This window comes from Talpa europaea (genome assembly GCF_964194135.1).
Source record: "Talpa europaea genome assembly, chromosome: 8".
Classification (NCBI taxonomy): Eukaryota; Metazoa; Chordata; class Mammalia; order Eulipotyphla; family Talpidae; genus Talpa; species Talpa europaea.
This window is the reverse complement of record NC_140075.1, coordinates 34,893,898-34,921,860: the sequence shown is the minus strand read 5'-3', so window position 1 is coordinate 34,921,860 and position 27,963 is coordinate 34,893,898. Positions and strand designations below refer to the sequence as shown.

Sequence of the window (27,963 nt, the reverse complement as noted above, 5' to 3'; positions counted from 1 at the left end):
CTAGAAGTTCTCATAGTGGTGGGAGAAATGAGTCCGGTCTTGCTTATTAATGAGCTGACAGGCCTTTTCCACATTCTTTGTCATGCCAGGGGGGCCACAGCTAAACACCCCAATCTTTCGAACCTGTTGGGAGATGTAGAAGTAAAGGCAAGTGAAGGCTCTTCAGAGGGAAGGCTAGCTCCACGTTCACATTCAAGACCAGCAAGAGTCCTCGATGAGGGTTCATTCTGTGTTCCTGATAAAGTTTGCCTCCTACCATGCGTGGTGCGGGCTGGCTCAATATTTACCAGTTGAGCCCAATTTTGATAGTCCTAAATTCTCTACTGGCTCCAAGGCCTTTACCAGCTTCCAGTGCCAGATCAGTTTTCTAATAGAAGCCAGACTCAAGGTGAGGGACAGCTTGGTGTCTCGGTGAGGCTCCCTAGTCCAGTGCTGATGGGAGTACTGGCTAGCACAAAGTTCAAGGTGAAGATTAGCTCAGTGTCCTGTGTGCGGGCTGGCTCTCTAGTAATGGTAAGGGGAGCTCTGTGTGTATGGTGAGGACTAGCTCAATTATTGAGTTCCTCCTTCTGGACAAGGCATCATAACTTCAAAGGTGGCAAGTCCCTGTCACCTGTCTCCTCACTTTTCCATTTCCACCCCTCTCCTTTTCCATTTTATTACTTCACCATCTCTCAGGGGGTGGGATCTCAGCAGAAGTCAGTTCCTTTCCTGATGGAGCAGAGCTAGGAGCTCTGCTCAGACCCCAGATGATAACGGTGTAGAGAAAAAGAATTTGGTGAGACTGACCTGTGGGTGGACCTCCTGCAGGGAGTTGAAGAAGGGCTCGAAGGGGGGACGGCCAAAGTGGGTGATAGAGCGCAGACCCGTGAACAGACTCCGGTTCAGCACCTTCTGGAAGTGCCGCTCACAGATGTACTGGGGGCACAGGGACAGGCCAAGTTAAGGACAATCAGAGAAAGGGTCTAGCCCCAAGTCAGCTGCAACTCCGGAGACAGAGGCTTGGGTGGGAAAGAAGCTAGATACTGAGAATCAGGGCCACCAGCTCTGTGCCTCCTGCCAGCTGAGCCTGGTATTCACCCACCTGCCCTGATCATCCTGCCTTAACTGCCAACCCATATACCCACTGAGCCACCTGGGCTGGCTGTCCCTGACATACCAGCATGGTGGTCCTGAGGTCAAACTTCTCAGCCAGCTGGGTGATATAGATATGCACCGACACCAGGTCCCGGTGGTCATTCTCCTCCACCTCCCGGATGATGTCAGCCAGCCACTCGAACTGCCGCTGGGTCCGCGTCACCCAAATGAAGTAGATCTGGGGACACATGGCTGAAGGTTAAGATCCAGGTCACCTCAGGCTCCCTATATCCCAGGGATCTCCACACCAATAGAACTCTTGTGGTCTCAGCCAGCTTGTGCCTCTCCCCACACAGCTTGGGTGGGGGGCAAGGGATGGCTTAGGCTACAACGATCCCCACCTACAAACTACCCAGAGGGAGAGGCCTGCTAAGTGGCGTGTCACAGAAATGCCTCAGGGATTTCCCAACTGGATGCCAGGAGCTTGGGAACAGGCTCAGGGAGAGACCAAGAAGACCCACCTCTCTCTTCTCATGGGGAGGTGTGGGACTGTGTGGGTTAAGGAACAGAGGCACAGCTGGCAGGGACAGAAAAGGAGGGAGCTGTCTGTCATCCTCTAAATGCTGACGGTATATAGGTTGGGCCTCTGCCCGTCACATTCCTGTGCCCCTGACTCATCTGCCAGGCCCAAAGAGACAAGCAGGGGCCTGCCACCAGGGCCAGGCTGGGGTGAAGGGACCCACTGTGGAGGGGGCCTGAGGGCCTGGGCTGTGTTTCTGGAGTAAACCTGGCCCACCAGCCCTGTCTTGCCACCTCCCCTCCTCAGAGCCAGTTTCACCTGTGCCCCACCCAAAACGTGCCTTTCCCTCTACCAACCCAACAGTGTATCTTCTCTGTGGGGTGTCCCATAACTGGGAAGGATCTGTGTAAACCAGGCAAACCTTCCTTTCAGATCTAGGGATATCCTGACCCCCACACACACCCCCGCCCCCGGGGTCAGGCCCATTTGGCCTTGCCCAGATCAGGGAGGTCAGATGGATAGTGATAGGGAGCAAGGGACCATGGCCTTGTTGGAAGAGGGGCACTCACCTTCTTACAGAACACCTGGCAGCTAACTGATGACTTGAAGACCAGGTCTTTGAGGATGGAGGCAAAGGGGGTGACCCCAATGCCCCCTCCCACCAGTACTGACACCTCAAACTTATGCCATTCCTGGTGGCCCTCTCCAAATGGCCCATCAAGGTACAGCTGCAGGGAAGAGAGGGGGTTTGAGTTAAGTTCAGCCTCCACCATAGTTTTGAAGGCAGAAGTAGGAAGTAGGGAAAGGCAGAGAGGTTTATGGCATGAGGGGGACAATTAGGGCTTGTGGCATTAACTGGGACAGCCAGTCTCTGGATGATGACGAACATGGTGGGGAGTCTGGCACGGCAGGGCCAAGGCTAAGGGGATGTGGGAACATGTGGTACATCTGGCCAGGGCCTGGGTACCTTTGGGTATCTGGCACAGCTGTCGCTCGTCGGAGGTGAGTAGATCTCTCTGAGGCGAGTGGTCCAGGGCCCAGCTGCCCGGATGTGCAGGCTGAGCGTGTCCTCATGGGGTGCAGAAGTCAGTGTGAAAGGGTGGTACTCGGTGGTTCCCAGAGCCAGGCAGGCGATCCGCACCCACTGACCTGATTTGTACTCAAAGCCTTGGGGTCGCTGGAACCGCAGGTGGGTCACTCCTGAGGAAGGAGGGTTGCTGTCCTGAAGCCAGGAACGATATGGCCTCCAGAGAGTCCCCCCACCTGTAGCCTCAGCTTGCTTGTAGAATATAATGGGAAGCCTCCCACCATCAGAAACCATTACTTCCTTTGGACATGTCAGCATAGGCAGCATGGGGCTGGTGGTCAACAGGGCAAGGTGTAGCCTGGCCAGGACTGCTCCTGAGAGGCTCAGGTCCCCGGGCTAAAAGCATCTCTTACCTCCTTCTTGCCACCCCAGAGTCCCTGCCAATTCCCTTGGGCCAAGTCAGGAGACTGCAAGGTCCCAACTTTGCCCTGTAAGCTTCAGTACCACCAAGCTGGTCCCCTGATAGCCTCTAGGCTGGTACCTGAAGGCAGCAGCTCCGCCTTCACCACGCTGATCTCCACCTTCTTCCGACTCAGGCTCACCAGCTTGTCCCCACCATAGATTAGTGCCGGGACCAGGAAGAAAATGTGGAAACGGGGCAGCTGGATCAGAGCAAAGCTGCCGTGGATGATAAGCTGGATAGAGCAAAGAGTATGGCTCAGGTGCAGCGCACCTTCAACAGAGTCTGAGGCCAGCTCAGGCCTTAGACCCCTACATTCACTCCAACAGGTACATGCACTCCCCACTGTGTGCTATCCCCATTCCAGGCTCCAAAGCCTAACCACTCCCAGCCCCATCCTCCAGACATTCCTGATGAATGAGCCTATTTGCATGTCCCTGGTGTGCCATCCTAGACCAAGCTATACCACCTCTCACCTGCACTTGTGCAGTAACTTCCTAACCAGCCTTCTCCCACTGTGCTCCATCCTCTTCGAGGCAGCCAGTGTGACTTTTTAAAGTTCATTTTATCATGTCATCACCAGCTTGAAAATCTTTAGTGAACTTCCCATTGCATTACAAGGCCCTGTGGTGCTCTGGCCTCTGCCTGCCAGGGTTTTCCCCCTCCCTGTTCTTCATACATGGCAAGTCCTTTCTGCTTTAGAAACTTTGCACTTGCTGTTCCCTCTCACGAAACACCCTTTCCTTCCTTCTCCCCAAGGCTAGCTCCAGCTCATTTTTCATGTGACAGCAGAAAAGCCACCTCCTGAGTCTTCCTCATTCCTTTGTCACATCTCCCTGTTAACTCCCTTCAGAGCAATTGTCCACAACAATTTTGTTTCTTCATTCATTGACTTGCTTATTGTTTTCCCCACTGCACTACAGGAGTAGGGTCTGTCTCCATTTTGTTTGCCAGTATATTCTCAGCTCCTAGCAGTTTCTGCCTGGCATACAGTAAGCAACTCAAAAACAACAGTTTTTGAGTGCCAAAAACTGTTGTGTCAATGAAAGGAGTTTCTCCAATTTATCCTCACCCTTCGGAGACTAAGAACACCTAACCAGTCCCTCTTTTCTTTGAAATAACCAACAGGTATTGTCCAGCTCCAGTCCATTCCCTAATAATGGCCTAATATGTTCTGACACTCCTTGACTCCATCCTCCAATTTTCTGGGTCCTGGATCTAGGTCGGTCTGGCTCCCCACTCCACCTCTCCTCAGGACTGCTCTCTGCGGCCTCACCGGCCCCCAGGAGTGGCCAAACCCAAAGTCTCCTTTCACATTTGCTCTTCCCTTGGCAGCCCGAGACACTGGTAACTGTCCCCTCCTGCTACTTCTGCTACAATATTCTACTGGTTCTCCCTCTTCCCATCTCCTCTATGCTCTTCCTTCCTTTCCCTACCCCAATCCTATGTGTTGCCCAAGCCTGATTTCCTCACTGTCTGCTCTGCTCTTCCTATGCTCTCCCATATGGTGTGGCCTCAGCTGCAGTCAGCACAGGTCCAGCATGTCTTGCTACCACTTAATGCTACTTGGCCATCCACAGCCAGACATGTCTCCTCTGCCGCCGGAATATTCTATCATCAGTCCCACCTCTGCACCTGTCTTCATGCCCTTCTTCTTCTACGGGTGAATGCTCTTGAGTTTCCAATCTGCCCTGTCAAACTCTGCCTTATCTCTCCTTAAGACTTGGCCCAAGGCCCAGCTCCCTAAAGTCTTCCCTAACCAGTCTGACCTAAATAAAACTTCCTTCAATGAGCTCCACTTACTGTTTGAAACACTCAGCAAATAACCCTGTGTGTTCATTTTGATCATTTTACGTGCGTGCTGCTTAATTCCTAAGCAGATCCTAAGTTCCGACGGGGAGAGCTTAGCGGTACCCTCTACCTCTCCTGTACAGAGCAAGTACATAAAAGACCCTCAATAGATATTTCTGAAATTGAACTCTGGTTCCTCATTCTGTTCTCCTTTCCCCTAGCTGAGCCTTCAATTCTGGAACCTTTGCCCACAGGACTAACTTAAACCTCTCTGGGCGCTTCCTCTTTCACTACAGAGCCCACACCCCACCCCCAAGGCCTTCTGAGCATCCAACCAGACTAAGAACAATGTTTGGTGACCTCATACTCCTCTGTTTATATGCCCCATTTTGTGTTGGCTTTACTTTGAAACCACAGAGCTGCTGCAGACTCATGGTTGGCTGAAGAGCCTGGAGAACAGCCCGTTTGGTTGTGCAAGCCCTGCCCTCTTCAGCTTGAATCAGAAGCCTGGACATTCTTTCCTTGCAGTCTATTTTACATTGGGGTCCTTTACTTGTGGCTATTTACCTGCTGAAGTCATGTGGTCATTTCTGGTTTAAATGGGAAGGCAGTGGGTGCTTTAGTCTTGGCTTCCCCCAAGGAAGATGCTCCTACACTGCCAGGATAGGACTGCTCAACAGAGGGGCCTGCACTTTTCTGAGCTATTCATGCCGCTGCTGGCAAGAGGGTGTCTCTGAACCACAGCAATTCTTAAAATCCAGAGAAAAACCAAAAGAGGGCCTTGTCTCCAAGATCCAGATCGGCCACTTTTGAGTCAGTTCAAAGTGGCTGCTTTATCACCAGGAACGAGACCATCTCCACCTCTACCAGAAACAATATCACCCCATACAAGGTCTCCACCCATTGTTGGGAAGGTGGGGGAGGGAGAGATCAAATAGCCACACCTTCCAAAGAAGGGAGCGATTTCTTTGGAAACAACATCATTAATTCTAAGAAGCATTCTAAGGCAAGGCTGGGTTGTCATTTTCAGAACCATGAAGTGCTGAGCCTCAGGCAAAATGGAAACAGGCCCATCTACCTAGCAATGAAGACAGCAGTGTACCTGGGAGGAGGAAGGACCAGCCACAGGGACCAGTATGACCCAGGCAATGTGGACTCTCTCCTTTTGTTCCAGAACTGTGTACAGTTCTGCCTGGAGCCAGGTGATAGAGAGGGCATGGCCTCTGTGCTTCTCGAATGCTGATGGACAAGCTATCGTGGGTCTCAGAAATTGGTATAGCTTTTCAGCAAGGCCCATGGGGTGCCCTCTGGGGAAATGTCTTTCAAGAAGTCAGGCCAAGCTGAGTGATGACAGAGAAACACATATCAGGGTCAGTTCTGGAACTAACCAGATGCTGATGACGAACCCAGGGAAGAGTTGCAAGGGAAGAAGAGAAGGAGGGAATGTGAAGGAAGGGAGCAGGAGCCCAGGTTAAGGAGGAAAGGGGAAAGGTGGATTCCTAAAAATCCATTTTATCAGCAGTCCAAGGGAAGACATTTTGAGCAAGTTCATTAACTTTACAGGTAGCACTTAGCTGGGCGGGGTGGCTAACACCTCAGAAAACAGGGTCAGAACAAAAGTGACAGAAGACATTTAAGATAAGTGTCTCTTAAAAAAAAAAAAAAAAAAAAGGTGATGCTCCTTTAATGTAGGCATTCCACCCAGGATCCCAAACCAGCCACCCAAAGTGGGGAAATGCTGGCTGAGCAGAAATGGTGGGGGTGTCTGCAAGGAATGTAGAACAACCTGGTACAACTGCTACTGCAAAACCCATGCCAGGGAGTCTAACTTGCAAGTGCTGCATATGGAGCCTCATCTCCATCTATTAAGAGATGGAGAAGTTAAGAGGGTATTTGAAATGACTAAGGGGCTGGATAACTGATGTGTCAAACTTCATGGCCTCCTGGAAATCCCACCAGCCTGGCTTATAGCCAAAAGCCCTCACCAGGACGTAGAGCAGGATGTAGAGGTGGTGGGTCAGCCAGAAGCCCCGGAAGCTGTGGCGCCGGAAGTGGTGGGAGGCGAAGACATACATGATGGCCAGGACCAGGAGCAGCACGACCCCTGTGAGACCTGCAAAATGAACATGGAGTGAAAGGCAGGAGTAGGATTCTGCAGAGGGCGTCGATTCTGAGGCTTCCAGGGTTCCGTTGCCACTCCATTGTCCTAGGAAGGTGTGGGGGTAGCTCCCAGCATCCTCTTGTGTTCCTCTCCCCCCCGACCCCTGCAACCACGATTGATCATGTTGGTTTTCATTTCAACAAACACTACTTGCCCTTCACAGACCTTGTCAAGATTGTTAGTTTTCAAGTACCTGTGTCATTACTTGTTTACAACTGTCACTTTCCCACTTTCAGGCCCACAAGAACAGGAACCGGGCTTGGCTAATTCATTACTGAATCCTAGTGCTTAGTGCAGGGCCTGGCACATTGTGGGTCTTATATAAATGCATGCTTATATAAATGAGTGAATGTACGGGGTGGCTACTCTGGGACCTCTGGATCAAATTCTGGATATTGCAGGGCCAGCCCTTAGGTAGTCAAGGCTTGGTCCATGCTGCTGCAGCATTTTCCTCGGCCGCCACAGCACAAAGCACAAGTCCTGGCACTGTTAGAGAGTGAGTGGGACCACCAGATGCCCATGGGTCCGCAGGAATTGGTGAGAGACATCTCCTCTCACAGGGGATCCCAGGCCTGGGGTACACAGGAAAGCAATAATGGAGCCAGGGCTGGAAGTGCAGGGGGAGGGGAGGGCAGAATGGTCCCTCAAGTGATCAAGAGGAGAGAGGCAGAAATTAGGACGATTAGAGCTCTGCAGTATGGAAAAGCAAAGGTTAAGAAGGGATCTAACCAAAGCCTGTAAAGTCCTGAACGGAGAGGAGAGCATAAACACAGCCTTATCCTCTAAACCCTAGTGTGCAGGAATTAGCAAGCACTCTCTGAAGTTCAAAGCAGATCGTTTCAGGATTAAAAATATATAAAAAAACCATGCTGTGTTTCACAGAGGGAGCCAGTGTAGAAAATGTGTTACCCCAAGGAAGGAACAGGCTGAAAATATAAATAGGTTCAAGAAGCATTTGAATAGATTCACAGCTAATAGGTCTAAAATGGGTGATTATAGGGAGTTAGGAATATGCCCCTAAACAACACTTGTCAAGACAGACTACAATTGTGGGTGGGGTGGAGCAGAATCTGCCTAGCTGACAACAAGCCTGGCCCCTCCCCCAGGCAGCTAGAGCACAGAATTCCTCAAAGCCAATGTCATAGCAGGTATGCGGGGAGAGTTTGAGGGGGTGGGTGTTCACTTCCACTCCACTAGTTCAGAGATGGGATGACCCCAGCCAAACTCCCAAGAGGACTTTAATACAGAACTTCCCATTGCCTAGGAAGAATCATCAGGGCCAGAGAGTAGGGCCTGGCACATGTAAGAGCCAAGCCAGTGAGATTAGGCTGTCCTGTGGAGACAGAACCCACAGCCTGGAGCCCAGAGCCTGGCCTAGAAATTCATAGAGCAGGGAGAGGTCTCACCTGGCACAGTCTGGAAGAACCACCAGTAATACTTCTGGGGTAACTCAGACCTGTGGGAAAGGGAAAGCAAAGAAAAACCCTGAGAGATGTGTAGGACTTCCAGAAAGGTCCTCCAGACCTGCATGTATCCCATGTAGCCACCAGTTCCTTTTCTGCACACTTGGAGCTGGGGGCTCCCATAGCCTGCAAAGTGACACTCTCCCCAGGGTCAAGATAATCTGCTTCTTTCTATCCCTCCATCAAATTCCCCCTTTCACCCCCCACCCACACCACCATATACACATATACTCACTCACCCATCATCATGGAAGAGACCAGGGAAGAGGCAGGAGAGGACACTGAGTGGGCTGATAGAGAACAGGTACACATTCACCACATGGCCTGCACTGTGTAAGACTAAGGAAGACCAGAGAGGGTGGGGGTGAGCCTGGGGCAGCCCAGATGGGGGGTGGAGGGCTCAACCCATTTGGCCTAGGGTAGAAGGGTCTGCACTTCTGATCTCTTATGAACCTCCAGCTCCTCCCCACACCCCATAAATGCAATGTCCGTGATCACAACCATGGGAGTTTGAAATTATACCATTAGCTATTCATTCCTTTCGTTTCTCTCACAGAATTGTTTTAAGACACAAAAACTGGGAAGTGCACATATTATGTGCACTCATTTGTCAGCTGGAGGCTGGTGAGGTGGGCTACAAAATGTGGGAAGAGGCACTGATGGGGCAAAGAGGGGTTCTTCACCAAGACTACCTTCATCATGAGAAGGACATCTAAGATTTACATTCAAGTTAAGTGCAAGTAGAGAGGACAGGGTTTGGGGGGCAGAGGGCAGCAGGTGGTGGGAAGACATGCAAAGAATCCCAGGGACTCCCAGGCCCTGCCTGTCAGGACGATGGCAGTGGAGGCAATGAGGCGATGGAAGTCCACAGCGGCATCGAAGGGCACGTAGCGGTTGAGGAAGGTCTCTCGCAGGAAGGTGATGAGGTTGCGGCACATGGTGAGCAGGATGTAGGAGAACATGAAGGAGATGCTGGCCGCAGTGCCCCTCGACAGGATGATGCCCACGCGGGTGGTGTCGGTGATGCCCTTGTGGTGAGCAGCAAAGGCATAGTCTGTAGAGAGCCCCAAGCAGGTGAGAGGGAACCATGCAGAGAAAACACTGCTGAGGGAGGTCAACCACAGCCCTGGTCTGCCCCACCCACCACAGGACTCTCAGCCAAGGTCATTCAAGCTTTCCACAGGAAGCCCTGCCCCGGGCTGTCACTCTGCAGGCCCCGCCCCCCAAGCCTGTGGCTCATCGCAAGCCTCTAACTCACAGTAGGCCCTCTCCAAGAAGAGGCCCCCAGTGATGGCATAGAACACAGCCACGCAGCCGATGTGGCGCCGGTAGTTCTCAATGAAGCGCTTGAACTGCTGCACGGTCTGGTGGCGGCGGCTGCGTTGAAACTTCTCTCGATGTGCCTCAGTAAACAGCAGGGGCTGGAACGTGGTTACCCTAGGGGACAAGAAGCCTTGGCGGCGGCTAAAAAATCTAACGCTAGGGCAGCCTGGCTCCCCAAGTTATTCGAGCCACACAGCATTAGAACCCTTAAGGCTCCTCAACAGTCTGTGAATGTAGGAATCGCCTCGCCAGTGATTACTTGGTCCCTTCAGGGAATGTACTTCCCTCTACCCCAGTGCGCAATCACACTCAGAGGGTCATTCACCCACCTAGTCTGTAGCTCCAACTCCCAAGGGTTCCAGAGGCTCTCTACTCACACTTTCCTGGAGTCTCAGAGGATACCTCCTCCAAGAAGCCTTCCCTGACCTCCCAGGCAGAGCTGTACATTTCCTTAACCTCTAAAGCCCCTTGCTCTTACCACTGTTGTAAAAGTCATTAGTGGGTTCTTGTAATTATCAGTGTACCAGACTGCCTCATTAGACTGTGATATTCTTGGGCAAGGAACTAGTCATCCTGCCTGCACCCCCCGTGTTTACTATAGTGCCTGGCACCAAGTAATCAATGTATGCTGAAGGGATTGGGTGAACTGCCTGCCTTTAAGGGGAACAGCAGGCATACTTTTTGCCAAATCTCTTTCGAATCTCCTGAGGAGGGTCTGTGGCCGTGGGACCCTGTGGTTTCTGTGGTGTCACCTCCACCACTGGGTCACTGCGAGGACAGCGCGCACTCATTCTGGGAGAGGGACTAGGATAAAACAAAAACAAACAGGAGATAGAAACAGGAGTTAGAACCTTAGTCACCTAAGCCACTTGGTCCTTCTGTACCTCTGGTCTGCCTCCAGATCCACATTGTTGAGAAAGTGAGAGCTCTCAGTCAGGGGACAGCAGGACTCCCACAGAGACCCAGTGAGATCCTCGGGGTCCTGACCAAGGCTATCACATATAGTTGCACCCTTCACAAGTGCATCTGACCCAGGCAGCAAGTGTGGGCTGGTCTGCTCTCCCTGGGCTCTGCCTAGAGTAAGAATCACCTTCTTCTAACTTGCATGAAGGTAATACATGGGCTAATGTTGGCCCTGATCCCTGTCCTTCAGGGCAGACAAAAGACAATGCTCCAACCCCAGCCCAAGGTGGACATTCCCAGGTGGGGGCTCACCAGATCATCTCCTGGCTGATGTAGGAGGCTCTCCGACAAAGGTCCTTGATGACTTCAGGCACCTCCACCCCTGTAACAGAACCTGGCTAGGGAGCTACTCAGAACCCAGCAGGGCCTGGCTCAATTGCAAGGGTTCCACACACTCCCATCCAGATACTGTATAAGGTCCCTCGCTAATGGAAGCCCTGACTTTGGGTGCCCCAACCTCTTCTTCCAATGGAAGCTGGATCCAGCCAGGGGAGAGCAAGGAAAAGGCCTAAAACAAAATTGGCTGAGCAGGCTCCCCTGAATGTACACACCTTCAATCCCGCTCATAGGACGGGTAGCAGGTTTATGGGGCAGAGTTCAGGAACCGCAGGTAACCTGCCTGCTAAGACTGTTCTACCACAGTAACCCTGCCAAAGACCCTCCAACTTAAAACCCTCAGGAGTTAATGTAGAATCTAGGTGATGCATACACAGGAGAGCATTATAACATTCTTTTCCATTTTTCAATTTGAAAAAGTCCACGATGTAATGTTGGGGGACATTCCATTGTTTCCTCTCTGGGCTGAACAAGGCAAGTCCAGATTCTCACAGGAAGCTTGGGAATCTTTAGGTCACTTCCAAGTGCTAAGCCAGTCTTGAAGATTACCCTGATCTATATAGCCCAGAGGCCAAAAGTGATTAAGCTAAATTTAGTGAAACCAGTGTGTTTAAAACAAAGTATAGATGTCTATTTTCCCCAAATGGTCAGCAGACAGCAAAGGTGACACAAATGGGAACAAATGACAAATCTCGGCAAAGGGTAAAAAGATGCTCTTTGTACTATTTTTGCATCTTTTATATAGGTTTAAAATGTCTCAAAATAAAATCTGGAGGAAACACCAAAGCACAAGAAGCAAAAGCAAAACAAAATACTACTCAATGCTACTTTACACTTAAACTGGGGCTGAACAGCCCTGGGGACTTTGGCTTGATTCTCTTCCAGGCATCCGACCCTGCTCTGCCTTCAGACCCAGGTGCCTGAAGCCTGGGAAGGGTGAGAAGCTGCAGAAACAGTAGTCCTGGGTCTCTACTCTACCAACTCTCCTCTCCCCCTTGGCAGGGGAAGCCCTAACCACAGGCTTATCCACGTCTTACCTAACTTTCCCTCTCCCCCATCTGGGCTACTAGGCTCCCCCAAATTCTAAGAATTCTGGGAGGGGCTGGGTTTGGTCTCAACATGTCCCAAGGAGATCCCAAACAGCTCAGAGCGGGACACAAACAGTTCATGTGCCTGCTACCTGCCCCTTCCTCACCCTGACCTAGCCCCCACCCTCCTGAGTCAGACACAGGTGGGGCAGGAAGCAGGGGGAGGGATAATAGAAGTGAGTCTCTGGGGACTCAGCAGTCATTTACTAAGAACTCTGCCAGGGATATAGTGGCAAACAAACCCCCATCACCCACATGCCAACTCAGTTGAGTATCCTCCAGTTTGGGCTACAGAAGACATTATTTCCACCCTGCCCTGGGCACCAATCAGATGCCTTTGACAAGGAGCAGGGGGAAGCAAAATTGCAGCAGCTGTCTCTCCACAACTTCATCCTGCTCTCCCTCCCCCCACCCCCTCCTCACTAGCAGGGCTGCATTCTGACTTTTGTGGGTCCTGGGCATCCTTCCTCCATTAAAGTGTGTGTGTGTGTGTGTGTGTGTGTGTATCTCCAGATTGGATATTTATTACAAATTTATTATTACTATATTCATCCTTTTCTGAGATTAAAAAAAATAAACTAAAAGCATTAAAAAGATAAACTAGAAGCACCGTGCTTTCTGTGCCTTACAGCTTAATCAGCTCTGCCCTCAGGTTATGCTACCTCTGACACAGAGCTGTGTGAATCGGAGCTCGCTGTCGTGGTCCCGCAGCATGAAGTGGAAGTCCTCCCAAGTCAGCTCCTCCTTGTCCTGGAAGCCAGACTCCCGGAACATGGACTCCACCACCTCAGCCAGCTGGTCCTTGGACAGGCAGTTGTTGGAGATCTCGATGAAGGACCTGGGGTCAGAGAAGGGGAGCCTCAGGTTTGACAAGGGTCCTGTGCCTAGACACGGCACACCAGCCATCCAAACAGGCCTCCACAAGCCACAGGGAAAGGCCCTATTGGCTGATTCCCAAGCCCCCTTCTACTTATAACAGTTTCTGGTTATACGCATGAGGAGCAGGAGAACTCTGCTCTCTTGTTCACGTCCCACCTCTTTCCCTTGGCAATCCTGCCCTGGCCCGCTCTCCTGGCTGTCTCATAGGACCAACCTCAGCATCCTGATGAACTCATCCTTGGAAATGAGACCATTCCCATCAAAGTCGTACATGCGGAACATAAGACGAGACTTCTCCTCAGGGGAGCCTGGGAGAAGGAGGACCCGATGAGGACAGCCCCAGCACCTGCCTGAATCCCAGGGCCTAACACTAGTGTGTCCCACTGCTGAACACAGAGAGGGGTCACTCTGCTTTATGACCTCTAACTGGCTGCTCCCAGATGTGTGCTATGGCTGGAGACCTGGCCCCAGGGCTTCCCCATCTCCAATAGGTCAGCTTCCCCATCTGGACAGTTAGTGCACCTTTCATGAAGACCACCAGGATGTCCAGAAACTCCCGGAAGGACAGGTAGCCATTGCCATCTTTGTCAGCCAGAGAGAACATGGATTCCACAAACATGTCCTGGGGCTTGAGGCCCAGGGAGTCAGCAAACTCGACTCTGCTCAGTTCACACGTCAGGGCTTCCTGCACCTTCTGCGATGAGTCCAGGGGCAGGGTGCCCGCATCCGCCTGGTCGATGTCCAGCACCTGCAGGCAGGCAGCAGGATGGGGGAGGAGAGAAGGAGACAAGTTCTTTGACTTGAAGGACAGTGAAGGCTTGAAGGAGCCACGTTTTAAGGTTTATACCCAGCACACACTCCCACCCAAGCACTACCCCATCAGCCCCTGGGTGGTCCCTGGGATCATGTTTATTCTACAAAACCTTGGCCCTTTTAGCTGATAGGACCAGGGATGCACACTTAACCCAAAGGGATCTAGAATTGAGACTGAGAGACCCCAGGTCTCTCAGACCAAATTCAGAAGTTGTCCAGCCCATGCCTCCAAATGCTCAGAGACACAAAAAGGGTAAAGCAGAGGCACAGAGAAAAAGGAGTGGCCTTGTTAATGGTCAGCAATTCCTCCCCTGGTTCCACCCAGGCCAGGTCATAGTCCTCCCAATATAATTTCTGAGATACCCCTGTTTCCTCAGTCAACTGCACCTTAGTCAATGCCAGCTCGAGCAGGTTGCTCTTACTTACATCTGAGAGTACTGACTGAGAGAAAAAAAATCTCAGTTGGGTTGACAGAAAGTTGACTCAGGAAGAGAATTTTCATCCTAGGCCATGTCCAAACAGACGCTGCCCCGGCATCAGTAAGAGAAACAGGCAGGCCACAGGCCACAGCACCTGTCTTTCCTGCCTGTCAGCTGGGGGCCCCTAATCCAAGCCGGGCGATGCTTTCATAAAGTAAACCTTGTTGCTTCAAACAAGTTGTTTTAGTGAAAAGAGCATGAAGCTGGAGGCAAGAGACCCAAATTCATGTCCTAACTCTGCCACCAGCTTGCTGTGTGACCTCGGGCAAGCCTCTTGAGTTGTCTAGTGTTCATTTCCTTACCCACCCTACTTATCTCACAGGGTTATTGTGAGAATCAACATGAGAGGTTGAATGGAAAATGTTTGGAGAGAAGAAATTCACACTGGCAGCTGCCTACAGAAGACAATAGCACACCCTCACCCACCAGTCCAGGAACCTGGAATGAGTCACCCCAGGTGGGGGCTCCTTCCATTCTAGAGCATACTGAAGTTCAACTTGTTTGGGGACTAACTGATAGAAGCCATGTGCCTGGAGCATAGTAAACTAGCAGTAAATGGTTGCTTTGCTCATGAATCCTCTTTCTAACTGGCCAACTCTGCTCCTTCTCCTCAAACACTAACTTTTCCTCCTTTAATGAGGCACCTTTGCTCAGTCCTCCCTACTCCTTTCTTCTGAGTCAAAACTTCCAACTTTGAGTCCTTGACAAATCTTTTTCTCCACCATGACCTTATGTCAGATTGTAGCCTAGCTACCTTTTCTGAGCTCCTTGACCTCTTACTGGTGATCATTCTTCATGTGCACATCCCCTCTCCCCAGTGGGGCGACAGGCTCCTTTAGTGGGGGGTTCGTGCCCAATGTATCTTCTCTCTCCCAAGCCTCTCCACTCTGTTTTGCTCCAAGGCTGCTTTTATTTTTGTTCCAAGCCCTCTCACTTCTTTTCCTATCTTGCTTCTCCACATCTCCCAATAGTTCTCATAAGTCTGCAAGGTGGGTACTAATGTCCCATGGAGGGCTCTGGAGGCTGTACTCCCTAGGAGGGGTAAGCAAGGGCTGGCCCCACACTGACTGTCTTACCCTATGTATCTGCAGGCTTTTGGGCAGGTTGAGATGAGGGAGGGCAGAAAGCCTGGGCAGGCTGGGGGAGAAAGAAGTGACACATGCAGAAAAGCCCCTTCCTGGTGTCTCACAGTTAGACATGGGATTGGGATGGGGCAGGAGCATGTCCTTGCAACTTGGTCAAAATCACAGTAGAGTTGATTGTTGGCTGAGAACTCAGGATCTTTGACTTTCCGTGGACTCACCCCATGGCCTCATGCAGATATAGACACCCACCCCAGGCAGACACGCAAGGACAGACAAATCTGATCCCAAATCCACACCTGGGAGAAAAGGTGCCTGAAAAAGGTCTCTAGGAGCTGGCTTCTCTGCTTCCGTGTCACAGCCGCCCTCATGAGCTCCTGCTCCCGCAGCTCCCACTCCTGGAAGTCCAGCCCACTCTCCTTGAGAGCCACCCGAAGGTTTTCCACCAGAACTTGTCGCTCTTCCTCCAGGTTAAATAGCAGCACCTATAGAAGTGACAGTAGGGAGAGCAATCATTTGTCAAGGCCTCTGGAGACCAGGAACTTGATATGAATTTTTTCGGGGGTTGCTGAACCAATGCCCTTACAACAGAGGTATTATCTCCTGGCCTTGGTGAGGCTCAGGGGCTTGCTTACAAATGCGGATGTAACATTCAAGGGCACATACAAAACCAAAGCCATTCTTCCCTCTGTATTTCACATTGGAGAAAGGAGGTGAAGGCAGGGAAGCAGATCCTCTGATGGAGGGGATTGTGAGTCAGATAGAGTCAGAGCCAAAGACCAGCCATTGATCTAGCTCCCCTCTTTAACAATTCACTAGAGCCTGCAATCAAGGGGCAGGGAAGAAAGCCCAGCTTCTTCTAAGAACTCCCAGCCAGGGCCTTCTAGGGTGTCCTTAAAAACGGAGCAGAAAGACTGTGTCTGTAAGAGTTAGAAGGGACTGCAGAAATCATGTCATCCAACAGGCTCACAGGACAAATATGTTAAAGTTTATGTCTCCATCAGGTACAGTCAGGCACTAGAAGCCAGAAACCCTGCCTGGCCCCTTCCCTAACACCTGGCTACTTCCCTGGCAGTGACTGTGGACAAGGAGCCAGGGGCCAGCTGGGCTGTACCAGATCATACTCCTTGGGGATCTTGAGCAGCAGGGTACAGCGGCCACGGTTGCTGGACAGGATGAGGTTGACCTGCTGCGGGGGCTTCAGCTGGATGGTGCGAAGCAGAGAGAACCTGCCATCCACCACACGGATCTGCCCAGGCTGCAGCTGCACCAGCACAGCTCGGCAGGGCTCCTTGCGGCCCTGCCACTCCATTGCTGAGGAGAGACAGGACTGAGTCAGCTGTGTTAGCTCAAGGGCTCGACATCTCCTGGTTACTTCTTGGGTACTTGTACAGGTCATTCCCCTCCACAACAGTCCTGCTGCTCCTTTAACCCATGAGAAAAATAATAACCACCATTTCCTAGAGTGTTTACTAAGTGCCCAACACTGTATCAAGTGTTTCGTGTGAACAAGTTCACTTACTCTTCATCAATCTTTGAACTAAGTGTTATTATTATTATCCTATTCTATGGATGAAAAAAGTAGCTTTTAAGAGATTTAAAAAATTGTCTAAGGTCCAATGGACTATAGTGATGGAACCAAGATTCCAATCCTCGGTTCGTTTTACACTTGAATTTCAGACAACGGAGAAATACTTAATGAAGGTCTAGGTAAGACGAATTGAGGATTGGAATCTTGAACCCTTTCTGGAGAACTGAAAGTCACAGTAACCCTGTGAAATACAGACTTATGTAGGCCATAAGTCTCTTACACTTCCTTACTTTGGGACCATGAGAAGGTGCCATGGAGGTTGAAGGACTCCAGGTCGAACATCTACCTAATGCCCCTATGGCTCTTTCCGCCTACCTTGGCCTCCCTACAGGCCTAGAAAGGGGAGTCTTTGCTTAGATTGATGAGGTGGCGGGGAGGACTGGCCATGTCCTCCCCACCACCACCCTGGCCAGCCTCAGGCTTACCTTCCACACCCCCCACGAGCTTCTCAGTCATGATGCTCTGGCGGTCCTGGCCTTGGAGCCTCTTGAAATTCCTCCTCCGGAGTCGGGCAACAATCCAGGCACTGAGCAGACTCACTGAGAGGTAGAGGCAGTAAAATGCTCAGAGGTAGGTGGGGTTCTGGGAAGATCAAGCAGCTCCTTCCCCAGGCCCTCTCCTTGGCAAGACCCCAGGCTTTTCTCACCAGCTATGTCTGCCCATTCAGTTATTCCAAACTGCAAAGCTCCCTTAGCGGGACTGCTCTGCCGTCTAAGGGAGAACTCTGGGTGGTGCTTCCCAGCCAGAGACTAAGTTCAGAGAGTCCTTGTGCCAAAGAGGGACCTATACCAGGATTCTGGTTAAACCACCACCCCCACCCTGTACCAGCCTTGCTGAAAACCAAGTCCAAGCCTTTGCCTCAACCATCTGTCCCAGCCCTGGTTCTCGGGCAGGGATTCACCTCTAACATTCCTCCACACCCACACCTACAAATAGCAGTGGACTGGATTCATAGAGGTTGCTGCAATCTGGGCCCTGGAAGGGGACCCCAGGAGAACAGGAGGCAACTCTCCTTGGAGCTGACTTATCTGAAGGTGAGACAGTCTTATGCTCCCTCCTGTCTGATGTTTTCCTCATGTGACTAGAGGACCAGTTCTCTGCAGGTTGGTTATCCCAGCCAGAACCACACCATTCCCAGCTTTCACCTCTTACCTGGCCCCTCCCTGCCCATCAGATTTACCCAGGGGGAAGCAGCAGAGGGTTCCGATGGTGACTCCAAAGCCAAATCCACTGCCCGCAAAATAGTCCCGAGTGACAGGGGCAGCGCAGGCTGGCAGGCCCTCTGTGCTGAGCTGTCTTGGCTGTGGGCAGGGGTCTCCTGGGGAGGCAGAGGAAGTTAGAGTCCTTGGGGGGAGCTGGAATACAGGCTCTGGCATAAGACCACTGAAGAGGTTAGGGTGGCAGAGAGGGAAGGAAGGTTACTCTGGGTAGCAGAGGGGAGGGGCTGCTTACTCCTGCTATTGTACCCAGAGTGTGGTGTTTGTCTCCTGGGGTAATAAGTGGGGTAAAAAGGTGAACCTCAACCTCTGTCTCTCCCTCACATGCACATATGTGCGTGCGCACGCATACACACACACACACACACACACACACTTCATCACTGCTGTAGGTATCAAAACATCCTCACTGGACTTGACCTCGATGTTACACTCAGTCCCACCCCTATCCCAGGCAAACATGAACTCCTCACCAGGTCTCTCTGAGTCTCAGTCCTCCCCGCATTTGGGCAGAGAGGAACCTACATAGCTGTACGTGGCCACCTTGGGGCTCAGACCAAAGTTCCCAGGGACAAAACCATAGCTCACTCCCCCTTGGAGGCTATGGCCCAGCTGCACCGAACTAAGCCCATGGCAGAGGAGGGATAAGGCTCCAGACCCTGAGTCCCTTCTGTCCCCCTGGCCACTTACCTGCATGCCAGAAAAAGATATTGGGCTGCAGGGCACTGGGGTTCACATTGGTGACAGCCACTAGAACATCCCGCAGGGAAGTGTTTTTGATCTCAGCAATCTCTTCTTCAGAAAAAAGCCTGGGGTGGGTGAGGTGGGGCACTGTTGTGGTGGGAGAGACATTAGATTCCCCAGGCCCAGAGACCCAGATGAAAAAAGAGGAGGATGCAGGAGGGGTGGGGCCAGTTGGGAATCCAGGGCCTATGGAAGCTGACTACAGGCAGAGGATCTAGGGCCCAGGCTGAGGTGGGATCTGACCCGGGCAGGCCTTACCCATTCCTGGTGTTCTCAAACCAGTAGCGGTCTCCATCCCTCAGCCGCACAAACTGATCAAGGACAATGGTGCTAAAAAGGGGTCCCGGGTCCCCATGGCTCTCCAAGAGGCCCCCAGGGAGCAGCTCCAGCCTGGAAAGGTCCTGGTTGTAGAGGGCGGCTGTGGCATTCAGCACCTGGTGCCAAGAAGGGACAAGAGTGAGAGCAAGGACCTGGCACTAATCCTTGGGCAAAGGGGTGGCTCCCAGGGTTCGCTCTGGAAATGAGGATAATAATATATGACAGCACCAGTAACCCACTCATGGTGTCCTAGGCATTATTCGCTAAGTGCTTTACATAAGTGAGCTCATTTATGGGAAACCTCTCACAGATTCAGCTGCCTATTTTATAAAGCTGGAATAAAGCAAGCAGCCAGTTTGCTCTATAGCTCATTCTTAAAAAGGTATAAAAGTTGGAGGGGCAAAATCAGTGCAAAAATTGAATGGTAGGATGATGTATTAAAAGGTTTCTATTCTTTCAAGCTAAAAAAAAAAAAAGAGAGAGAGAGATTTGAAAAAATCAAATCCTTGCAGCTCCATCACTTTCCAGGGACAATCTTCACCAATATATGACTAACACTCTTTACTTTAGTTTTTTTCTCCACAGTGTAAATAAGCACTGGACCAATTTAATTCCAACAAGGTCCAGCTGAAGCAAAAGATTTGCTATTCTTGGTATGCCTGGGGATTCCTATCTATATTTATTTTATAAAGTTTACAAACCCCGTGCACATGACACTTCATCAGCCTTTTGACTCTCCACTTTCCAGCAATTTTATATAAAAGTTAGGGCAAAATGCAATAAAACAGGCATATAACTGTAGAAACACTGCTGGGCCAAGATGGTAAAGCAGCCAAAAATGGCATGTTGGCTGGCAGTAATGCCACTTGTCCAGGTGATGGTTCAGGGTATGACAGCTGACTCTCCAAAGGCAGCCTGTCTATCAGTGGGCAAAGTATGGCTTGTTCCTGCCCTTCTACACCTGCTCAGAGGTTTGTTGGGAGGAGTAAATGAGAGAATGCCTATTAAGTGCCTGGCATGCAACAGATGCTCAAGAGATGTTTGCTGCGTTACAAAGTTTAAAGCCGAATCCTGCTGGTCTGGTCATCTCCACCCTCATGTGTGATACTGGGAAAAGTGACCTGGCTGTGCCCTGCCCTTCTTAACTGGTGTTTGTCTCCAGTGTCTGTATCTTGCTGCCTGTCTTCCCTGTTTTGGGGCCAGTGTACCCTGACCCTCCCACCCCGCCCTTTGGGTCTGACCCCTTCTCACAGTGCCATCACTCCGGAACAGTGCAGGGTTGATGTCCTGCCAGCTGGTAATGGGAGGCAGGCCCAGTGCTGCTCTGGCCTTGGCGTAAGAGGGCAGGCCCAGATCCCGGCCCCGCTGTAGGCAGCTGGCCAGGTAGTCTGTGCGGGAAACCTTCAGTGGCCCAGGCCAGAAATCTAGGGATGAGATACCAGAGAGTCTGAGGAGGCTCAGGGAGACCATGGCTCCTCCAGCCCAAGCAGCCCCAGGGTGACCTGAGCCACCCAGAGGGAGAGGATTGGATACTCTCTCAGGGGTGAAAAAGCACAGGATCCCAACCCTGGGTACCCCTCCCTGCCTGGCTCTGGAGCTCCAGCTAAAGGCCCTCCAAAAGGGTCGGGGCCCTGAGGGCTGGAGGGACAGCTTCAGTCTCACCTCGAAGGTCCTCAACCACCACATGGTCCTCTCGCTCAGCAATCTGGGAGGCCATGCCTAGAAGCAGCTCAACTACATCATCAGCACTCTGTTGGTTCGGGTGCTTTGAGAGTAGGGAGAAGAGCGATATATGGTTAATGAGGCCAGAGGCTCCCTCCACCCCACAGTCCATGTCTCTGGGTCCATCCAGTCTGCTGTCTGCTCCCATTCCTCTGCTGCAGCTGGAGCCTTCACTCGGGGTGAGTGATGTCCCCATTCAAAGACCATGTTGCTGGGAGACAGGTCTCCACATACACAAGGGATCTAAAACCCTACTTTTTTTATTTTAGGAGATCTGACAGCATGGTTGACAAAGGCACTAGAACATCTAGGTGATCGTTCTTGCTTTGATAGTGACTAGCGGTGTGACCATAAGCAAGTCATAGGACCTCTCTGAATTCAGTGTCCTTCTGACAAATTAAAAGGGCATTAGGGATTAATAAAGTAATATAATAAAATAATAAAATGGGATTAGGAGGACATGGAGGTCTCTTTCAATCCAACCCATGACTCTGTTCTATGCCTTTCTCTCTTCCTACGTCCCTTCCCCTCTTAGAAACATATCATGTGTAGACAAAGTATCTCATCTTGCTTTAAATTATGGCCAATGCTCTTTACCCATACTGGTCTGGGTAATGGACAGACTGTATGGACAGATTATTCCTGGTAAACTCTCAGTCTCCTTCCCTCCCTTGCTGCCCCCTAACCACTCTCCACCTTCCCACATACACTACCCTGGGTGTGTCTCACTGGGAAGTTTCCTTGGGGGCTGGATGGCTGGGGTATTTCAAGTTCTATAGGGGACCCAGAGTTGTCATAGGAGAAGAAAAACCTCAGAAGAAGCAATGATTGTAGAGCCACACTTGCACAGGCCTCACTGGCTCTTACACAGCCCTGAGGTAGAAGGTTGACTTGACCTGGTCATCTCAGACATTGGTAGGGGAGAGGGCTGAGGTCCCCCAGGTTCCCTCTTCTACCCAGTCCATCCCAGTGGGCTGCCTCAGCCCTATAGCCCACCTTCACCACATACCCTCACACACACACACACACACACACACACACACACACAATCACCATCACTATCAGACATATATCCACCCACATATGCCCCCAGTCCTGACCTCTTGGCTCCGGCTCCAGTAGCTATTGCAGACCCGGAGAGCATTGGGGAAATCTGAGTTCTGATTGGGGGCCCCCTGGAAGTGGCAACTGGTATTTCTGAAATGCAAGGAGGGAAGCAGTGATTGAGATCTTGGGGTCCCAACATCAGGAGCTCAGATCATTGCATTCCTGAGCTCGTGGGTGGTCCTGATAAGTTCTGAACATCTGATCTTTGGAAGGTCCCTGGCCCCACATCAGACCAAACATCTAAAAATATACCCACTGCTTGCTATCTTTCTCTAGTGTGCCAGAGAGACATATTTATGTTAAAACATTTAAAAAGGATTTTGATTTTTTTTAATTACATGACTATAGATAAATGCTATGTTTTCTTGGCCATCATCATTCATATCCATACGTTGTTCCACAGTAAGAAAATCTAACCTATGAATTGCTCTAAATTATAATACAATAGTAAACAATAAGATGACATACTTTTTAATACACATTTATTATTTTTTAAATTATTTTGAAGCTAATATTTTTTGTCAGCTCTCATACATTTTTATTGTAATCTCCCCCCTCTTACCCCAGGCTGATGAGTCCTAGGTTCTGTGCATAGAGCTAAAGTGTCAAGACCTGAGGCTCAGAGCAGTAGGATTTGTGACTCACAGCTGGAGCTTCAATTAGCTCATCTTTAACTGAGGGATTAATATCTATACCAGCTGCAAGAAACTGGCCTTAAACATGCTTAAAAACCAGAATTGTCTATCTTTTTAAACAATTGTTCTTCCTCTCCATATTCACTGCTCTTGGGGGAACAGACCCACTTCAGGCTCAATCCTGTCATAAGGACAGATTTATTGTCCATTGACTCAAACATTGGAACACCTCCCTCACCTCATGTAGATGCCAGGGGGGACCATGGTGGAGAAGAACTGCTCAGAGGCGGCCAGGAACTCTGGGGAGATGCTGGGGTCCAGAAATGGCTGGTATCCTGGGAAAAGGGAAGAAGAAACAGGAGTGTAAAATTCAGGCCTTGGACTATCCACTCCCCACCCCTATGTCTCCTTCTCCCTCCAAAACATTGTTTGCAAGCTTCCTCACCCTCCCTCCCCAACCCCTCACCTGCATATTCCTGGGGCACTTTCCACAGGAAGCTGGGCAGCCACTCATACATGGCTATATTCTGAGCATTAAAAGAAGGAAAGTGGAGACCAGTGGTGGAGCAGTCTCACTAGGAGGGGCCCAGATGCTTAAGTAAAAGATGCAAACCAGGCAGGGGCAGTCATGGAGAGGCAACTAAAACAGGAGCGTCTCAGAGGGGTGTCCCCCCATCCCTACCCCCTCCCCCAATGATCAGGGGATGGGGATGGATCTAAATAATAATCACAAATAGAATCTCTTGTATGGTATCACTCTGCCTCCTTATCACCTTCAGGGTCTATTCCTAGACAGTAGCTCTCTGGGAAGGGGTGTCATCTGGGGAAGGGTGCTTCTGGGTGGCACTGTCCACGAATGAGGGGGGCTCTGAGGTGGAGCAGAGTACCCCAAGAAGCAGGACTGAGGGCGCGCGGGAGAACCACTGACCTGGTAGGTGGCGATCACCCTCTTGCGCGCATTCTGGAACAGCTCCTCGTCCCCCCAGCCCGGGTGCTGGTCCGCCAGCCTCTGAGCCCACAAGTTGTGGTAGCGGAACCACACCACGCCCAGCGCCTGCACGAAGGGGTCGCGGTTCCCCCGCTCCGCCCCGAACGCTGCGCCCCACAGAGACACAGGCGGGGACTCAGTGCCGGGGCCACTCGGGGGCTGGGGGGGGGGGGCCCGCCGCGCAGAAGCCCCAGCTCGCCCTCCCGGGAGCCCTGCGCGCGCCCCGCCCGCCGCGCCCCCCGCGCCCCGCGGCCTCACCGTACAACCCCCCGGGCCCGCGCCGGCCGGTGGCGGGGTCGGGCGCGGTCCACATGAGCAGCGGCGCCTGCGCTTCCCGGGGGAAGGCGGGGTCGGGCCCCGACGCCAGCTGCCCCCCGGAGAAGCTGCGCAGCGCGTCGCTCCACGAGTTGGAGGAGCCATAGATGGCGCTGCCGTCCAGCCAGCCTGTCACCTCGTTGGTCTGCGGGGCAGAAGCGGGCGGAGGGCAGGGGTCGGGGAGCCGCTGCGGCCAAGGGGGGCGCCCGGGTGTGTGCCTGTCGGGAGTGGGGGTGGCCTCTCCCCAGCCAGCCCTGCCAGGCACCGGGCCCAGGGCGCCACCTGCCTCGCGCCCAGCAGCGCGCACCACCGCCTGCCCCGTCTCACCAGGTCCCGGGGGTTGCTGGGGCTCTGCCCTGTCTTGGGGTCCCAGCGGCTCCTCTGGAAGGGCAGGACCACGTCCCCGCGCCCGTCAGGGTCGAACACGGGGTCTCCGGGGGGAATTGGGATGTTGAGGAACTCCGCGGGGCAGCCGGGCCTCTCCACACTCACCAGATCTGAAAGCACGTGGTAGCCTGCGGGGGAAATGGGGGAGGGCTCGCCAGGGTCCGCTGTGGGCCACTCTCCTCTCTAAGTCAGGCACCTAGCCCCCTGAAGGAACTCCCCCTGAAGCTTGAAAAAACTCGGCATTACGGGCAAGTCCAAGCCTTGACCTCCCCACCCCTTCCCAAGCCTTTGTTACACCCTGGTCCAAACTGTTTTCATTGCCAGTTTGGCCTTCTCCTTGGTAACTGGGAGGTGCCCAGTGAGTGTGCCTAGGCAAGCGGGCCGCCAGCACCGGCTTCAACATGCACCTGGGAGCAGCCTGCCCAGAAGGCTTGCCAGCCTCAATGTATTATATTGGACACCGGGTTGTAAGTGTGGGCACCCTGGAGCTGGGCATTCCTGCTGGGAACCGACAACCTACAGTGACATGGCACAGGAGGTCCTAGCACCTCTATTTCCACTCTCCCTCAGCCTTTTAGCCAGAATCAGAACTCTGTCCTGAGCCTATCCTAGAAGCCAGAGGGGTAGAGTGAGAACAGGACTAGCACGCATCCCTACCAGGTTATTTTCATGTTCCTGCATCTACCTGAACTCCCACCAACAGCTGAGAACACTGAAGGTTAGAGGGGGAATACCCCTTTTATCTCTCATATCCCCACTATGGGACAAACTTATGCCTCCCTTAACCCCTTTGCTTCTACTTCTATCCCACCCGTTCACTTCCCACTCTCATCCCATCTCTCAGATTCTCCATCACTGCTCTCTCAACTCCCTGCCTACTCCATCTGATAAAGAAGTATTCAGACAACTTTCCTCCCCCCAAAGATTGAGGCTCTCACCAAAGAAGACCCCAAGCACTGTGCGGTTTCGTAGGGAAGCCTGCCCTGCAGGGCCCCTCATGGCAGTGTTGCTGAGGTCTCGGGGGTTGGGTAGGTGGGGTTCTCCCAAGGCCTGGTACACACCATCTGCATAGGTAGCTGGGACCAAACGCTGCAGCCGAGAACCTGGGGGAGAAAGGGTTGGAACAAGGATGAATCCTCAGGGAGGCTCTGTGATCTCTCTCCCAGGCTTCCCATCATACCATATAAAACCTTAGAAATGGATGAGGCTTTTGCTGGTACCTGCCAGCCCTTACCCTTAGTGGTGGGTATTACTGTCTCCACTTGGTTCTCATTTACCTTTGCTGCCCCACCTGTGCTCCATAAGGTTATTGTACCATCCATCAAATCGCTGCACCTCCCATGAAATGGGGTTTTGAGCTTCTGTGTGAGAACAGAGGGAAGGGGCAGGTCAGTAAGTCAGTGCATGAGAGGACAGGCAGGCCTACAGGATATGGGTCCTGGGAGCTTGGCATGCAGAGCAGCAGAAAGTGACATCCAGCACATCGTGAAAATTAGGGGAAAGAGGTAGCTAACCAGGGCAAAGTGACCTCCAAACTCAAGCCCAATGGTTAAGCTGCTCAGTGGGGGAGACTTAGCAGGGAACACTAACATAATACAGTTAGGTGCAGATGTATGCTGACAAATGGCCTTGGAGATGAGGAGGCTGAGGAACCGTGACAATGGGGAAGGAGATTCAGGAACCTTCTCACACCTCAGCCCCCTGGGTGTCACAGCAGGACAGTAATGATTCCCAGTCCTAAGACATCATACTGAGTAAGAGCCAGCCACACCCCAAGAGCCAGCCACTCTTTCACCCATTGAAGGACCTGTCATTTTGTGATCTGTCCTTGGGCAGGGGCAGTGTGGAGAGAGGCCAGCTCTCCACAGAGCCCAAGGCAAGGGTGTAGCCACAGATTCCTATTTTGTGACCTGTTGTTCAGCCGATCTTTTCCCCATTTTCTTGGGTGGGATCAGGACCAGACTGGGCTGGTCCTGTAGCTAACCTTGCTCCCTCCTCTTTGAGGGCATCACATACCCCAAAATAATTTCTCCCCCTCAATCTATTTTACTCTTCAAAAACTGCTGAACAAAGAGTTCAGACAGTAAAGGCAGAGGGAAGGGTCTAGAAACAGCAGTGAAATGGGAGTCCTCCTGGTCAGTAGATCAGATGATCAGACAGATTGCTTTCCCCAAACGAGGCTGCTATAGCACAGAGAACAGAGCAAAGAAAAGGACTCTCATCAGTCAGAGAAAAAAACCCATTCCTCTGATTGTCTTCCTACTCAGACTAAGGACAGAATCACAGAGCTGCCCTCCTCCTCCACATCTGTGTGCCCACCCCACACATACACACACTCACTCATTCACCAGGGGGTCATGGACAGAAAATGACTCATGCCTTGATGTTTGAGCAAGAAAACGAACTAAGGATCTAGGACTTGGTACAGGAACTAGGGCAGCTATATACTTGGAATCTTTAAAATAAGAACTGGCAGCAGAACAGGGAGGGAGCCTCTAGGGACAGTCCTGGGAGAATGCCTCTTGGGAATAAGTAGCAAGACCTAGGGAGAAAAGGAAACTCCAAGGTAAAGGCAAGAAGGGGGCTCAAAGGGATACAAATGTGAGCAGCTCTGGCAAAGGAGAAGCTGCAGGGGCCCTCTCAGCATCCTGTCACCTCCAGCCAGGACAGGTCATTCCTCAAGTTTTTCTCTGCCTCCTGGTCATCCATTTCCCACCCCTCATGAGCACAGACTTGTTTTTTTTTTTGTTTGTTTTTTGCTTTTAACTTGGGGAGCCTTAAGCCCCCCCACCCCTACCCCCACAGACCCAGACTACAGAACATGGTTTCAGAGTCTAGTAAAATGGTGCAAAGCTGAAGATTACAACTCTGATGGATCATATTAGTTGTATTTTTTTATCATATTATTTTAAAACATCGGGGCTTCCCTTCAACTTTGACTCCAATCTGACCCCAACATCCTTTATTGTTTGTGTATCTAATCAGTCTTTTTCTATTTGGTATCGGAGTCCTTACTTTATGAAGAAAGAAGACTGAGGAGAGAGAGGGAATACAGGACTGGTATTGTGTGTGGTGCTGGTATTAGGAGAGCTCCAGAGAAATTCACTAGGCCCAAGTGAAAAAGATCTCCCAAACTTTCCAGGTCCTGAAGGCTCCAGTCTCCCAGATCGTAAAGAATGCCTATGCTGACAAAGCAGCTGAAGTTTCCCTAATTCTCAGTACTTGGTAAAATTTTCCATTCTACTATTCATCCACCTAGTTAACAAGCTTGAAACGAGGACCTACTATATGCAGGGTACTGTGTTAGCTAAGGACCTGGGATACAAAATCAACATGACACAGCTTCTGCCCTTAGGGGAACCCAGAAGATGCTGGGTTCCTCTGCTGCTAGTCATGCTTCTATTCTAATCTGTACTCACCCATGGGCATCCATGGCCCAACCAGGAGAGTCCAGGCCAGCACCAGGTAGAAGTCCAT

General features: G+C 51.6%; 1 protein-coding gene across 2 annotated transcripts; it reads right to left on the bottom strand.

Moving 5' to 3' along the window:
- On the bottom strand, positions 1-27,963 carry LOC311175644 (dual oxidase 1; the record flags this gene model as incomplete). 2 transcript variants are annotated; one of them, XM_084240608.1, is made up of 33 exons in its annotated part: positions 1-123; positions 790-918; positions 1,160-1,315; positions 2,167-2,325; positions 2,565-2,797; positions 3,166-3,319; positions 6,861-6,988; positions 8,443-8,492; positions 8,739-8,838; positions 9,323-9,553; positions 9,758-9,936; positions 10,501-10,626; positions 11,038-11,107; positions 12,872-13,047; positions 13,303-13,396; positions 13,611-13,836; positions 15,762-15,947; positions 16,577-16,776; positions 17,479-17,592; positions 18,234-18,371; positions 18,961-19,079; positions 19,273-19,448; positions 20,584-20,756; positions 20,995-21,097; positions 22,155-22,251; positions 23,035-23,131; positions 23,263-23,323; positions 23,725-23,891; positions 24,043-24,244; positions 24,427-24,614; positions 25,425-25,589; positions 25,764-25,847; positions 27,906-27,963. In XM_084240608.1, 33 exons carry the CDS (start codon positions 27,961-27,963, stop codon positions 1-3), a joined length of 4,662 nt encoding a protein of 1,553 aa, XP_084096734.1. The 2 variants fall into 2 exon arrangements, with proteins under 2 accessions (XP_084096734.1, XP_084096735.1); XM_084240609.1 differs by having other exon boundaries at positions 25,764-25,844.